This window comes from Hippocampus bargibanti, linkage group LG05 (assembly GCF_051943395.1).
Source record: "Hippocampus bargibanti isolate YZ-2025 linkage group LG05, ASM5194339v1, whole genome shotgun sequence".
Taxonomy (NCBI): Eukaryota; Metazoa; Chordata; class Actinopteri; order Syngnathiformes; family Syngnathidae; genus Hippocampus; species Hippocampus bargibanti.
The window spans coordinates 17,530,442-17,545,830 of record NC_142738.1 but is presented as its reverse complement, the minus strand read 5'-3'; the positions used below and the strand labels follow the sequence as shown (position 1 = coordinate 17,545,830).

General features: G+C 43.3%; 1 protein-coding gene across 1 annotated transcript in view; it reads right to left on the bottom strand.

Moving 5' to 3' along the window:
* Positions 1-15,389, bottom strand: part of cdh13 (cadherin 13, H-cadherin (heart)) — a 377,317-nt gene that overhangs the window by 224,145 nt on the left and 137,783 nt on the right. Inside the window, exon 3 of the mRNA XM_088997038.1 lies at positions 1,614-1,825. Coding sequence (XP_088853164.1) covers positions 1,614-1,825 — 212 coding nt within the window. The remainder of the gene's footprint in view (positions 1-1,613; positions 1,826-15,389) is intronic.

The following is a 15,389-nucleotide window of genomic DNA, read 5'->3' as shown; positions in this document are numbered from 1 at the left end:
CAACCACTGGTAATGACTTGTTCAGAGAGGTAAATGCATGTATGGCCATGTTAGGACTGAAATGGGACAAGCTTGCAGGTGTGACAACAGATGGTTGTCCAAATCTAACCGGGTAAAATGTTGGACTTTTCAAGAGAATGCAGGATAAAGTGACAGAAATGAAGAGGTGTGAAATGAAGAGGTAACATGAGGTGGAAAACATTACAAGTTATTGTTTGTGGAGATTAACAAGTTAAAAATAAATTGCACTGGTTCAATAATTGTTTTTTTATTTAACCAATACACCACAATTTCACATAACCTAATATAAATATTTACAGAGTGCTTTATTCTTCTGATTATCAGTACCAGCTATTCAAAATATTTAATTTGAGAATTTACAATGAAAGAAAGTTGGTGGCCCTCTGACACAATTCAGGTTTCTCATGCGGCCCCTGATAAAAATTAATTGCCCACCCTACAGTAACAGAACATCTGAGGAGGAGATGGCTGCAGAATCAAGAGAGCTCATAAAGGCAATGTTGGGAAAGTGGAATGATGTGCAGGCTTTTACCGAACAGTTCCATTCAGAAAAGACTGTGGCTATGACAATCATCAACATGATGAAAAATAAATAAGACCTTACAAGTCAGAAAGCAACAGGTGTCAATTAAGAGGTTTTTAATCAGCAAAAATGATGAGGAGTCTCCAAAGAAAAAAGAAGAGAAGCCACACCAGAGGTTAAGTTACCAACAGTCCTTATGGAAGGTGACTCTCCTTCCATAAGCCATCAACGACCATTAAAAAGGTAAATAAAACTTTATTTTACAGCACAGTTTATTTCTTAATGACAGTCCTCATGTAATGTGCCTCTCTTTCCAAATAGCAATTCCCTTTGACCTCCAACACCATTCCATCAAGCCATCAATGACCATCATAAAGGTAAATAAAACAACTTTATTTATAGCACAGTTTATTTCTTTAATTACAGTACTTATGGAATGTGACTCTTTCCAAACAGCAATTCCCTTTGACCTCGGACCTCCAACGCAATTCCATCAAGCCATCAATGACCATCACAAATGTAGATAAAGTGACTTTATGCTACAATGCAGTGTATTTCTTTCATTACAATACAATAGCACATTTATTATACATACAATAAGGTATGTTGTGTGTAGTTTTAAGACTTATTTAGTTGAAAAGTATATTTTATGGAAACCTGTGAACGGATTATTCCCATTTTAATGGTTTCCTACGGGAATTTTTTTTTGAGATACACATTTTTTGCCTTACACACTGCCTGGGAACCAATTAAGTTCGTAAGTTGAGGTCTCGCTGTATTTCATTCCTTTAAAAAAATAGCTGACATTGTGGAAGTGGCGACATGAAAAAAGTGGTAGTGAAATATTTTCACATGCGCACGAGCACGCACGAGCACACACACACACACACACACACACACACACACACACACACACACACACACACACACACACACACACACACACACACACACACACACACACACACACACACACACACACACACACACACACACACACACACACACGCACACACACACACACACAGAAACACGCACACACAATTGGTTACACGAGGTCTTGACTCACCTCAAGAGTATGTCCTGATTCAAGTGGTAGTCCAGTTATGGCCACCTGTGCCATGTCATTTGCATGAGCACTAAATCCTCGGATGAACATGATCGGGCCGCTGTATGTCACGTCATGCATGGGTACCAAATTGAGGTCCTCATCGACATTCAAGTTGGCGACAGATACCTTAAAGGCCACATCTTCATTCCCAGCACAATCATCAAATTCAACTGCAAACAAACATACAGGGACAATATCAGATGATGAAATAAATAGAAAAATCATTTCTTGACTTATTTCCCTGTATAAAGAACAATGTAACGGTTTTCCAAATATTCCACGCATACAGTATTAGGCATAAAAACAGTTACTCCGAAGCAATAAAATAAAACATGCTCGATATGTGCAGGCTAAAAGTACAAGGACATATCTTATTCCAATCCAATGGATGTATGTAGCTTATTAGATAACTTGTTGCATCAGTAGGATGCAACAAGTATTCATTTCCAGTCTAATGTTCTCCCAACTCCTCCCCGTTGCTGATAGGCCTGGTCAAGACGATGTCATCGCTGCTGTGTGATAAAAACTAGGTGAAAGGGGCGGCCTCTCTCTCTTGGCTCCCCGCTCCGACTAGACATGTTCTTCTATTGTTTACAAGAATAAAGTAGTTTTTTTCTGTTCACCATTTATGGTGCCCGCTGGTATTTCATCGTAAAGCTCCGTCGAACCAGAACCAGGAAGAGATACAAGAATTAGAACCGAACAGTTTACATTTTAAACTGGCTGTTCACGTAAATTACTGAAGACTTAGCTGTGGGATATAACGTACAGTATAAAGACTGTTTCATGTCAAAAACATTGGTTGGTTCTAAAGATTAAACATAGATGAACCGGTAAAAGATATGCAATGTAAATTCCTTCTGCTATTTTGACTCGTTATTCATTGCTGTCAATCATGTTTGCTTTGTGCGCATGCATTTTGTTTCAAGTGTGCAGTAAAAGTAATTTATGATAAACATTTGCAAGAAAAAAAAAACACTGAACACTTCTCATTTGGACAAACTTATTTTACAAGAGGCAATCAGAGTCAATAAGTCACTCAATCAAGAGTGGTATGAGCTTAAACGAGCAATTTAAACCAAAACTTCCAATAATATGGTTAAACATAAAATAATTTGTAAAACGGAATGGTGCAAAATGAAATTCCTAATTTGTAACAGCGATGTTATGAAAGGAAGACGAAAGGAAAAAGAATACGTAGAAAAAATATATAGGAGCTGCTGTATAGGCAGCCAGTTACAGGGCACCAACTTGAAGTCAAAATAAATCATATGACACAATACAAAAGACACAGACATCATATAATGTATGTGTTGAATTTAAACCATTTTATTCAATTAAATAGTTGGTCGAAAAAAAATCATCTGCATCCAGGAAAATTTTGGAAAGAGAGATTAATTAAGTTTGTGGAGCCACTTGAAAATAAAATTCAGTAAATTCAACATCCAGTTGTAATTGAATGTTATGTTTCATAAAAACATGGAAACAATGACACTACATTTCATGACCACTTTATACGTCAGAAAATTAGAAAGCTTTTCTTTCACACGAATATCATGTGAATAAAACAAGTTGAACAGACATGCGATACATGTACAAGCCTTTCATTGGAATTTAACATGTACCCCTGGGTCATTTTTTTGGGTGCCTTGATTGGATAATTCGGCCTGTCCATCAAGGGCAATAGCACCAGTGATGGCAAATCATGAGAGATGCTCATACCACATACAATGACCAACCAACATCTAGCTTTTGGTGACACGGTATTCAAAAGAGTTGTTTTCAATTGAGCTTACTTTTCAAATAGAGCATGTCTCGCCTGACCAAGGTGGGATGTTGCCAGCGAAGCTCCCATTTTTTTTCCCCAAATAGTCACTCCTCCATACAAGCCTCACTGTTACAACACGATTCCCCTGTCCTTCCCCACTCTGGATCCTGCAATGCGGGATCCCACAGGAAGCGATCAAGTGTTTATGTGTACATGTGTTGTTGATTATCGAGGCAGGTGCAACAAGGAGTCACATTGAGTTTTGAAACTCTGCGTAGGTCTCATATTTCACAACAAAAGAATCTGCCTCAGAACATATGCTGTTTTGTCTAACTTCTTTCTTCGCATGAGTTTTAATGCCCGCTTGACAGGAATCATGTCCAATAGTGTATTGTCACATTTGCAAATTTACACTAAAGCCAAAGCATCTTTATATTAAATGAGATAAAATAAATCATAATTTTCAAAACAGTGCAAAATATACCACCTTAGTTATGTTTTCAAGGACTGCAGAGATATGCCACATTTCCGAGGACGAAAGGACATCAGCAATTACCTTTTTTTCCGCACTACAAGACGCAACAACAAAAAACACTTCAGTTTTTTTTTTTTAAAGCTCACAGACCGCCTTCAAATCCATTGCACCTTGTGTAGGATGCCATGGTCATCATAGAAATATGTCAACCCCAAAAGGGCTCCTCACTGGAGAGTTACATTATAACTTGCTGTTGATTGAGTGAACGGTTTCACTGCTTTATGAAATATAAAGTGTCATCAATGGTTTTTAACAGTCTCAACAAACAGGTATGTCTTTGTCTATCCCTATGCATTCTCTCCAGCCGTTCGACTTTAAAGGACTTCATGACCTCCTCTGAAAAAACGTAAATGAAAATTGCTTCAATCAAACTACAAAAAGTGAAAATAATGCAGCGAAAAAGAAAACTCATAGACAAAATGAATATGGCCTTTGTTCTATGGAGATTTCCTTAACTGTTAATTTATCGTTTCTGGAGGTGGCTTTGAATGCCTCTCGAGTCGAATGGAAGGAGCACAGCTCTTTTTAGTGGATGCATTGTAGATTGCATTTTACAATCCAACATGTCCAAAATATGAATAAAATAAAATAAAATAAAACACAAAATGGGCCATTCATTGACAGTGCGCCTCATAATGTTTTAGTGTGGAAAATATGTTATGGATTATTTGCTTTTTCCTAACAAAGCACAAAAAACTAGATTTGAAAGCATGAACACATTTATACAGTTGTTGACGGGTTTCAGCATGGCCCGGTTCACATGATGAGGTTTCTTTGCATTCAGGTAATTGATATAGATTCTCTTTCTGACCTCTACTCTTTGAAGAAGAAACAACTTTGGGCAACAGTGAGAAGTCAACCTTCTGTGCATTCACATCAAATGCCGCACATTTAATTTGATAGTTATATGCTCGCCACTGGCCATCTAAAGGTAGCTTCATTCATCCATCTACCCATTTTTCAATTTGTTTTATCCTCACATGGGTTGCGTGGGAAATGTAGGGAGGGGGATGCGATCAAGATAGTTCAGGCAGTTGGCAGGTTGCAGCTGTCTGACCTAGTGTATATTGCGCCCATGTTGCCCCACACACACACCTCAGCACAATTTTCGAGGGTTTCAATGAGATTGTTCGGCAAATTTTGGGAATGTTGCAGGAAACTGGATTGTGAAGTTGCCGCGCTAACACTGGCCCAATATTATTATACAGCATAAATGCAGTCATACATAAAATATTTCTCACCGTCTCAGATCAACGTTTTGGAGCAGATAGTGTGGTGTTCCATCCATCCATTTTCCGTACCGCTTATTCCTCATTAGGGTCGCGGGGGGTGCTGGAGCCTATCCCAGCTGTCTTCAGGCCCGAGGCGGGGGACACCCTGAATAGGTTGCCAGCCAATCGCAGGGCACACAAAGACGTACAACAGTCGCTCTGACACTCACACCTAGGGACAATTTGGAGTGGTCAATCTGCCTGCCATGCATGTTTTTGGAGTGTGGGAGGAAACCGGAGGACCCGGAGAAAACCTACGCGGGCAGAACATGCAAACTCCACACTGGGAGGCCGGACCGGGACGCGAACCGGCGACCTCTGCACAGTGAAGGCGGTGTGCTAACCACTCGACTACCGGGCGACCCTAGTGTGGTGTTACTTGAGTGAAATTGGCCGACGTGCCGGCAGACGGATTCTGACCTACACGCATACTACATGTGTGGTGGAAATTGTGTTTCAATCATACATTCTAAAACTGTGTCTTAATCATGGTGGACTTCAATTCTGGAAACACATAATTGTTGAACTGTTGTTGAATGCAAGTGCATCATATTAAAAGAATTAAAAAAACGATGATACTTTATTCATCACTCTTGACAGAATTACTCACAATTTGTGATTTTACCATAAGAGCTGCAACATAATGTTCCCACCCTCCAACTAGGTTTTGTGAAAATAATGACTTTGAACACTTCAATCCATTTACATTCCGCCATTATTAAAACAGCACCAAATGCACAGTGCAGTTATGGTTAATACTGCTCGACTATGAAATTAATAGTCTGGACTCTATCACAGCACTGATTTTGCACACTTAACCTTTGTGAATGTTTTTGTCGGCTGTCGCTTATCTCTCTAGCTGCACACACTTCCCTTCTGCATCCCTTCGGACAGCTTTTTTTTTTTCCTTTGCCATCTAGACACCTCCCGCATCGATTATTGCAACGCACTTCTCTTCGGTATCAACCAGAAATTTCTCCATAAACTCCAACTCGTCCAAAATTCTTCAGCCCGGATCATCACTAGAACCCCCTCCTTTCACCACATCACCCCTGTCCTCCAGCAACTCCACTGGCTACGTGTTAAACATCGTATCGAATTCAAAATACTTCTGTTTACATTCAAAGCCATCCATAACCTTGCCCCTCCCTATTTTTCTGACCTGCTTCAAATCTCTGTTCCCTCTCGGTCTCTCAGATCCTTGTCCTCCCTTCACCTTTATGTGCCCTCTGCCCGTCTCACCACGATGGGATGCAGAGCTTTCAGCCGCTCTGCTCCCAAACTCTGGAATTCTCTTCCACCCAACATCCGCAATATTGACTCCCTCCCTATTTTCAAGGCTCACCTCAAAACCCACTTGTTTAAAATTGCTTTCAATGTATAGTTCTATCTGCTATTTTATTATGTATCATTTTACTTATGGTTTTATTGTTATGTGCTTTGTTTTATTGTTTTTATTGTAAAGTGTCCTTGGGTGTTTTGAAAGGCGCTTGAAATAAAATGTATTATTATTTTATTATTATTAGACGGACAATTTAAGAGCGATAATAACACACACGTGAGCAGAAAGAAACTGAAGGCATAAGGACATGACAGGGCATTGAGCAATTGCTCAAGTAGCTCTGTACACTCTCGTCGCCAAGGGTTAGTCTCAATGTTCAACTGTTACTTCTGAGCCAACACATGAGAGACATATTCATTTCCATCCTCTTTCCAAGCCTCAGCTTTATTTTAATAACACACGCTTTAGACTCTACAAATTGCAGTGCCAAACAGTGTCAGTGCCATTTCAAAGGAAGCCAAAGAATGCTTGATGGGATTCTAATGCTGTCAGGTCTTGGACGGTGGGGGTGATTCCGAAAGGCAGCATGGGTAGGTGGTGGCTTTGAAGTCAGACAACAATGACAGAACACAATTTAGCCCACTTGCCACCAACATGTCCGTTTTCTTTTCATAGTGCTTTCCCACGCAACTGAGAAAGACGTGGATGAGAGTCATCAAAATCCCACACCGAAGAGAACTATTGAATGTGGTGTGTGATGATTTGCAAGTTGGAGATTAGTTCACTTTAGGCAAAAACCTCCTGAGGACTGAGCATCAGGGACGAAAAAAGTCTCATGCACCAAAAAATCTAACACCCATAACCCGTGACCATTGGGCTTGTTCCAATTATTGCATGGTTTCCGTTTTGAAGCAGTTACCAGAGACGTCTACTGGCTTTTGACAGCTCTAAAAGCAACACAACCCCCCAATGATTGGAAATTATCTGCAGTTTTTGCTTTTCAGTGCAATCACAAAATTAAATGTGCATGCATATCATTAATGTCCTATCTGCAAGTCCTTGCTGTTTGTCTATGTGATTCTTGTGATTGAATGGTGATGTTACCAGTTGACAATATTTATCGCCTTTCATCACAAAGTAAGGAGGGATGGGCTCCATTTCACCTGTGACACTGAACAGTATACAGTAAATGGTAGAATGGATGAATGATTCATTTATCGGTACATTACAGGAGTAAGAGTACGGTTCAGTTCGAAATTAAAGGGATTATTGGGACATTAGGGAAGTTTTCATTGATATAGTGTAAGAATTATAGTTTTATACTGTAAAAGTCGTGGTAGGCTTCAACTCACCTTAAATTGTACAGAGAGCCTATGGCTTGTTTCAGAGAACATGTTACAGAATGTGACTGATAATGTTTATTGTTCGTGAATTGTTTTAAAGCTAGATATTAAAAAAAGGTCAGAAGCATTAGAAGTAGCTCTGTGAAACACTGACTTGTAGTTGAGGTACAGAGGTTGTTGAATCAACATCTTAAACAAGTGTTGAAGATGATTATGATAATCTGGCATTTACAAAATGGATCAGTCACTAACAGCTTAGTGGCTGACAAGTAACTCCACAAACACACAACCAATGCCAGTTTGACCCTCTTATGGCTAATTCCAATCATCCATTGCTATCAATCACCATGAACAAAGGGATGGCTGTGATTTCTGTGCTAAATACAAAGCATATACATGTAGTGAATGGATTTGTTTGCGCTCGGATGGTGAGCCTCAATATCAAGGGAGGCGTCTTTTCTACTGATTTGCTATGTTGTCTCATGGTTTCCATAAACTAATTAAATGTAAAACATGAGTGGTTAGCAAAATAAACCAAGCAAGACAATGTAGTGATATGGGAGCCGGTACAGTTTAATTTTACACAAGGATATCTGCTATTTTGCAGAACTACACTAGTTCTAACTTTCTGGTTTTATTATGCTTCGCACAGTTGCTATTGAACTCATTTACTGTCATTCCCAAATGTATTCAGGAATTGAAAAGTATGACGAGGACCGCCATTCCAAAATTAGTCCAGGTTTTCTTTTTTCTTGCGAACAAGCTCTGGTTAGACTTCAATGTTTTTCTCTCCCATGAAGGGGCCACATTTGCCTTTTGCCATTTGCACGATCAGATAACTGCAGACCCATATAACTCAGGAATTAATTCATTTTTTCTGTGTTGATGTAGTCTTAAAAGTCAATATTCTATGGGTCCTGCAATTTGAGTCAAAATGACAAAAACCCTGGCACTGGAGTAGTCACATTTTTGCACATATTCTGGCAATGAATGAGTTAAAGGGGAAGTCAAGTAAAAATTGTTTGTTTTTTTGTAATTGCATGAGCCCTCATTCGTCGAAACATGACGTTATGATTATTATTGTATTTGTTGTATATCTATTAAGCAGTCAAATCCACCCGCTTTTTTTTTAACATATCATGCTTTTTGTATGCTGCCACTGTTTTCCACTGAAAATGACAACAGTAACTAAGGGCTCAGATGATGGACTGCGCTTGTCATCAACTCAATTAACAACACACTTCACTATTTCGTATTGTTGTAAAACAAATTAGATATTGTGGCGGTTGCAGGTTGCTTCAACCAGGAAAGTACCATAAAGTTCCTTGCAGTATGCCTACTAAAGAAACACCTCCATCTATCAGCCAATTAAAACAGGTCAGCAATGAAAATAATTAATGGAAGATAAATACTCAGAGCCAAGGGAGGCTATTTCACTGTGGAACCAGTACAATGGAAAAGTGGTGAGAGAGTATAAACAATATGTATGAATACATTGTCGTTACTGTCCAAAACATGATGGCTCAAATTGAGAAAAATACCACAGCTGGATGGTTGATCTTAATGGTCTTAGAATTGGTCAAACTGAAAAAATATTCAGGTATTATTTTTTAGAAAGGTATTATTATTTACGGCGGCCCGGTAGTCGAGTGGTTAGCACACCGGCTTCACAGTGCAGAGGTCGCCGGTTCGCGTCCCGGTCCGGCCTCCCTGTGTGGAGTTTGCATGTTCTCCCCGGACCCGCGTGGGTTTTCTCCGGGTCCTCCGGTTTCCTCCCACACTCCAAAAACATGCATGGCAGGCAGATTGACCACTCCAAATTGTCCCTAGGTGTGAGTGTGAGTGTGACTGTTGTACGTCTTTGTGTGCCCTGTGATTGGCTGGCAACCAATTCAGGGTGTCCCACGCCTCGTGCCCGAAGACAGCTGAGATAGGCTCCAGCAACCCCCGCGACCCTAATGAGGAATAAGCGGTACGGAAAATGAGATGAGATGAGATTATTATTTACACGGGTGCTCATTACGTCGATCGCGATCTACCGGTCGATTGCGGAGGTAGTACTGGTCGATCGCAGCGTGACAGTAAAAAAAACATTTGTCAGCCTATCAAACGTCCCATCACTTGATTGACATACAGGGCAACCATTCAGATGACAACTGAATTTTTACCTTTAGGTCGCCGTGCATGCGTAAACAACGGCGCTAAACGCAGCAAAATTTACAAGCTAGTCAGCGAATTACCTCAGATTTTAAGCCCTTGCTAAAACATATGGTGATCAAAATGAGTCAGAAACCTGGATCAAGTAAGGGGGCAAAACATATTACTTTCATACGGAATGGGAAAATGCGAAGCGGCATTTTCGGACTGTTCATGGAAAAAACGAGATTGACTTCCCGCCAAAAAGCGCCGCAGGGAACAGTCCTGGCTCCATTCCTCTTCACCCTCTACACCTCGGACTTCAACTACAACACCCCAACCTGCCACCTTCAGAAGTTCTCTGACGACTCAGCTATTGTCGGCCTCATTACAGAGGGAGACGATAGGGAGTACAGGGGACTGACAAAGGACTTTGTGGACTGGTGCCAGCAGAATCACCTCCAGATCAACACTGGCAAAACCAAGGAGCTGGTGGTGGATTTCTGCAGGAAACAATCGTCACCTGCACCATTGAACATCCAGGGTTCGGACATTGAGAGGGTGACCTCCTACAAGTACCTGGGTGTTACTCTCAACAATAAACTGGACTGGACAACAAACACGGATGCCCTAATCAAAAAGGGACAGAGTCGCCTCTTCCTCCTCAGGAAACTGAGGTCTTTTGGAGTTCAGGGGTCACTCCTAAAGACTTTCTATGACTCTGTGGTGGCATCAGCCATCCACTATGGCATTGTCTGCTGGTCAGGCAGCATCACCACCCGGGACAGAAAAAGACTGGAGCGCTTTGTCAAGCGGGCCAGTTCTGTCGTGGGCTGCTCGCTGGACTCTCTTGAGGAGGTGGGCAACAGACGGACGCTAGCTAAACTAAAAGCTATGACGGACAGCCCCTCCCACCCCCTCCTGCCCATCCTGACAGCTCTGGGTAGCTCCTTTAGCCAGAGACTATTACACCCGCGCTGCAAGAAGGAGAGGTACCGCCGCTCGTTCCTACCGACTGCTGTCAGGCTTCACAATTCCCAATGATCACATGTGGAAAAAAAAAAAAAAAAAAAAAAAAAAAACTGGACACTTGTAAATATGGGTTGTTGCAATATATCTAAATGCATCTCTTGATTCTGCACTATGTACAGTCTTGTTTATAGAACGGTTTTTGCACATCTACATTTGCACAGTATACAGTTGACATTTTTATTTTGTTATGCTTAGAATATCTTGTTTTCTATCCTTTCACTCCCACCCCAACCCCATCCCTCTTCAATTGCTGCTGTGGACTGCAAATTTCCCCATTGCGGGACGAATAAAGGTATTCTGATTCTGATTCTGATTCTGAAAGCCAGCTGAGAAAGAGAACGGTGGACGGTCTAAAATCCCAGTTGTCCGGACAGCAGTCCTTTTTCACTCAACATACTTCAAAAGCGAAAGCCGCCACCGAGGCATCGTTCCGGGTGAGTCACGCCATCGTTAAAAACAATAAGTCCTTCCAAGACGGAGAGATGGTAAAAGAAGCATTCGTTGAAGCAGCTGACTCCTTGTTCAGAGACTTTAAAACTAAGGCAGAGATCTTTTCTTCAATCAAAGCTCTGCAGCTGTCAAGACATACAGTTACACGGCTCTGTGAAGCCACGGCTGAGGATTTAACCCAGAAAATGTGGAAAGACATCGGAGATTGTGAGTGTTCTCACTGCTGAAGTCCAGGGCTCATGGGCAGTTCTGTAACTTACTCACACAGGAAAAGTACCCCAACATGAGGAAATGTGCTACCTCCTTGAGTGCATTATTCGGATCCACTTATTTATGTGAGTCAGCCTTTTCCTACATGAAGATCATTCAGTCCAAATACTGTTCCACCATGAATGGTGAACATTTGGAAATGTGCTTGAGGCTGGCTGTCAGCAGCTACTGTAAGGACTATGCATCCCTGGCTGATTCAATTCTGTGCAAGTCATCAAAGTAATCTCAGGTAATTACAAAAAAAATGTTAATAGTTATTTATTATGTTATGTATATGTAGTTATTATGTGTTTTGATGTCACGAGAGGCTGGGAACCTAGCTTTATTTGGATTTAAGTAGCAGAAGAGACTTTATTTGGATTTAAGTATCAGAAGAGACTTTATTTTGACAAGTATTGGAAGAGACACTATTCGAACCTTTGTTGCTTGTGAATTCCCCCTGGAACCCTTGATTAAAACCTGTTGTTTGTATCCAAACCTGTCGTCCATTGCACTTCTTGTCCCGTCCCGCTGAGAGCTAGCCTCTCATGATATCACATATGGTGGAGGTTGCGGGCATTGGACAAGCGTTAGAAAGTGCATGGACATTGATGGGTTGTGTTATGTTTTTCTAAATTGAAAAATCCTGAATTACAACAATGGAAGACATAAGATTGCGCCCCCCTGTGTGGCTGCCTCCACAGCAGCTCTTTCCCTTTCTTGTGTACTTTTTTACTTTTTTACTTTTCCGTTTTTGCTTTGCCTAATTTCGTTCCATAAACCTACGGAGAGGAGATGGGCATCTTTTCTTTTGCTCATCGCCGTTATTTTTTACTTTTTCATCGCTCCTGTGAACGGGGAATCCATGCGCACGCGGAATCCCATTGTTTACAGTCGAGACCAGCTACTAGCGTGGCGGGCTAATAGCGGACTAGCGGCCGCCGCACCAGACATCCCCGGTGAACTGAAGAGGAGGAAACGAGGATGTCGGGCCGGGAAAGATCGCCGCAAAAGAACGAGGAAATACCGACACGTTCTCCCGTCCGTCATCATGGGGAATGTGAGATCGCTTCCGAATAAAATGGACGAGCTGGCGGCGCTAACTCGGCACCAGAGGGAGTAACGGGAAGCCAGCTTGCTACTCGTCACGGAGACATGGCTTTCGGCAATCACTCCGGACGCCCACGCAGAGTTGGAGGGCTTCCAACTCATACGAGCGGACAGAAATGAAGGCAGCGGTAAGCAGAAAGGAGGGGGGATTGCTGTATTTGTGAATGACAAATGGTGCAACCCTGGGCACATCACGGTGAAGAAAAAACTTTGCAATCGCGACATCGAGCTGCTAGCCGTTAGCCTCCGGCCGCATTACCTGCCACGGGAATTCTCACACGTCATAGCCGTGACGACGTACATTCCCCCTACGGCAAATGGCGGCGCTGCATCCGATGCCCTCATATCTGTTGTAAACAAGCTGCAAACCCAGTCCACCAACGCCTTGTTTATCATCTCAGGGGACTTCAATCACATTTCCCTGAAATTCTCCCTCCCAACATTCACACAGTATGTAACTTGTGCCACCAGAGACAATAACATATTGGACCTATTTTATTCAAACGCCAAGGATGCATACAAACCCTCCCCCCTCCCCCCTCTCGGAAGAGCAGACCACAATATGGTTTATCTCCAGCCTGTGTACAACCCCCTTGTCCAGAGGCAACCAGCTGTGACCCGCACCATCAAAAGATGGTCCACAGAAGCTGAATAAGCTCTGCGGGACTGTTTTGATTCAACCAGGTGGGAGCTCTTTACTGATATTCATGGGGAGGACATTGACTCACTCACCAACACCATCACAGACTACATTAACTTTTGTGAACAAAACACCGTACCCACCAGGACTGTGCGCTGTTTTGCCAACAACAAACCATGGATTAATCCCAACATAAAAGTCCTCCTGAACGAGAAGAAAAGGGCTTTCGTGTCGGGCAACAGAGAGGAACTGAAGGCCGTGCAGATCCAACTGAGGACGAAGATCAGAGAGGGGAAGAAGGCCTACAGGATGAAAATGGAGGAGCAGCTGCAAGCCAGCAATGTCGCTGGTGTCTGGAAGGGCCTGAAAAACATCTCAGGCCACAAAAGCCCAGTGACATTGAACGAAAAAGACAAGGACTGGGCAGATGAACTCAACCGCTTTTTCAATCGGTTTGACAAGACGCCAGCCGCCCCCGGCCCACCGTCAACTTCACCTGTAGCTGCACCTGCACCAACTCTCACTGTGGCCTTACCCTCCCTGCCCCCTCTCACGACCAGCTTTCCGCAACCAACATCTGCCCTCCCAACCGTTGCCACACCCTCAGCCGCCACTCTGCCTCCTGGCTCCTGCCTGTCTGTCACAACTGTGCAGGTGAGGAACCAACTGAGGAGGATGCAGGTGAGGAAGGCAGCAGGTCCGGATGATATCAGTTCCCGACTCCTCAAGACCTGCTCCGACCAGCTGTGTGTCATTGTCCAGCACTTGTTCAACCTGAGCCTGAAGCTGCGCAGAGTTCCACAGCTGTGGAGAACGTCATGCCTGGTCCCAGTGCCCAAGATTGCCAACCCCAAAGAGCTCAACAGCTACAGACCGGTGGCGCTGACGTCTCACCAGATGAAGACGCTGGAGAGACTCGTCCTCGCCCACCTGCGACCGCTGGCAAGCTCATCGCTGGACCTGCTACAGTTTGCCTACCAGCCCAGCATCGGTGTGGAGGATGCCATCATCTACCTCCTCCATACGGCGTTGCTGCACCTGGAGAATGCTGGGAGCACGGTGAGGATCACATTCTTCGATTTCTCCAGTGCCTTCAACACCATCCAGCCAAGTCTACTGGGGGACAAGCTGCGGCATGCCGGAGTCGACCATCACCTCACATCCTGGATTACAGATTACCTCACAAACAGGCCACAGTACGTGAGAGTAAAGAACTGTGAGTCGGGCAGGCTTCTCTGCAGCACCGGAGCGCCGCAGGGAACAGTCCTGGCTCCATTCCTCTTCACCCTCTACACCTCGGACTTCAATTACAACACCCCAACCTGCCACCTTCAGAAGTTCTCTGACGACTCGGCTATTGTCGGCCTCATTACAGAGGGAGACGATAGGGAGTACAGGGGACTGACAAAGGACTTTGTGGACTGGTGCCAGCAGAATCACCTCCAGATCAACACTGGGAAAACCAAGGAGCTAGTGGTGGACTTCTGCAGGAAACAATCCTCACCTGCACCATTGAACATCCAGGGTTCGGACATTGAGAGGGTGACCTCCTACAAGTACCTGGGTGTTGCTCTCAACAATAAACTGGACTGGACAACAAACACGGATGCCCTAATCAAAAAGGGACAGAGTCGCCTCTTCCTCCTCAGGAAACTGAGGTCTTTTGGAGTTCAGGGGTCACTCCTAAAGACTTTCTATGACTCTGTGGTGGCATCAGCCATCCACTATGGCATTGTCTGCTGGTCAGGCAGCATCACCACCCGGGACAGAAAAAGACTGGAGCGCTTTGTCAAGCGGGCCAGTTCTGTCGTGGGCTGCTCGCTGGACTCTCTAGAGGAGGTGGGCAACAGACGGACGCTAGCTAAACTAAAAGCTATGACGGACAGCCCCTCCCACCCCCTCCTGCCCATCCTGACAG